This window comes from Rhagoletis zephyria, unplaced genomic scaffold (assembly GCF_001687245.7).
Source record: "Rhagoletis zephyria isolate East Lansing unplaced genomic scaffold, Rhagoletis_zephyria_1.1 Rzeph_scaffold_78527, whole genome shotgun sequence".
Classification (NCBI taxonomy): Eukaryota; Metazoa; Arthropoda; class Insecta; order Diptera; family Tephritidae; genus Rhagoletis; species Rhagoletis zephyria.
In genome coordinates, this window is record NW_016235576.1 from 1 (window position 1) to 1,143 (window position 1,143).

A 1,143-nucleotide genomic window follows, 5' to 3' on the forward strand; every position below is an offset into this window, starting at 1 on the left:
GGCGGCAGAAGCCGTCCGTCAGGACGCTGACGCAGGGGGTGATGCCACCCACTCAGCAACAGAGGCGGCGAATGATACCGCAACGGACACTCACCACGCCGCCTGATGGCGAATAATAATAAACAACCACGCCAGCCCTGCGGGGCTGGCGGTAAGGAAATTACCGTGAATATTCAGTTTTCTGCCGATGCCCTGAACCGGATGACCCCCGATGAACTGGAAGCCCTGCGCGACCGTGGTCTGCCGGAACGCCAGCGTATGACCAACTGCGTGATAGCCGACCTGAACATACCCTTTGGCTGGCATATTGCCGGAGAGTGGCAGAGCGAGTTTGGTGGTCTGTTTCCGGTGCAGTGCCGCCTGACTCCCGACCTCGATAAACCGCTGACACTCAGTTTGTGCAGTCCGGGTGACGTCAGCCCGTTATGGGTACTGGTGATACAGGCGCATCCGGCGCAGCGGGTGCGGGTGCTGCATGCCGCCGCCGAATTTTACCCTGACGCGCTCTCTGACCTGCTGGCGCAGGTGGATGACTGTCTGCGTGGCGGATACGGTGCGCTGGCAATAGCGGACGAATTAGGAGAAGCGCTCACATGGTGAAATGGCTCGCGGCCTGCGTCCGCCACCTTGCGGGGCGGTCAGGCGATAAACCCGCGCCGCCTGTTCGTCAGGCACGCCACGAAAACCCCGTACTCGCCTGGGAGTACGCCCTGTCGGTGACGGTTGCCACACAGGGGAAGCTCTGCCTCAGTCCGCTGACGGATGCCGAGCGTCTGGTGCTGTTCCCGGAGGTGCTGCTGCCTGAAAAGCCGGTTACGCGCAACCGGTTGCCGTATCACACCTGCGGGCACCGACCGGAGAAACGCTGCGTGGTGGTGCGACTGTACCGTCAGGAGGAGGCTGCCCGTGCGGCTGTCGCCATCGGCTCCGCCTCGCCGCACACCCTGCGGGGTGTGGTGAAACACTGGCAGCACAGGGTGTCGCCGGACGACCTCACGGATATGCTGGCCCGGTGGCAGGAAGGGCAGCCGGGACTGGCGGCAATAAGGATGGCCCGGTGGACAGAGCAGAGCAACACGGGCGCAATGGCCCGGTGGCAGAATGTGGCATAGTATTCAGTGCGTTTCTGAACATGCAGCGTGG

At 63.0% G+C, this 1,143-nt stretch overlaps 1 protein-coding gene across 1 annotated transcript; it reads left to right on the forward strand.

Annotated features, from left to right (window-relative positions):
- The first annotated feature begins 201 nt into the window (after positions 1–201).
- LOC108357491 (protein PsiB-like) lies at positions 202–600 on the forward strand. The gene has a single exon (XM_017608564.1). The coding sequence runs from the start codon at positions 202–204 to the stop codon at positions 598–600; it is 399 nt and encodes a 132-aa protein (XP_017464053.1).
- The last annotated feature ends 543 nt before the right edge of the window (positions 601–1,143 follow it).

Coding starts and splice junctions, on each gene's coding strand:
- LOC108357491 (XM_017608564.1), top strand. CDS start 202: ATGACCCCCGATGAACTGGAAGCCCTGCGCGACCGTGGTCTGCCGGAA.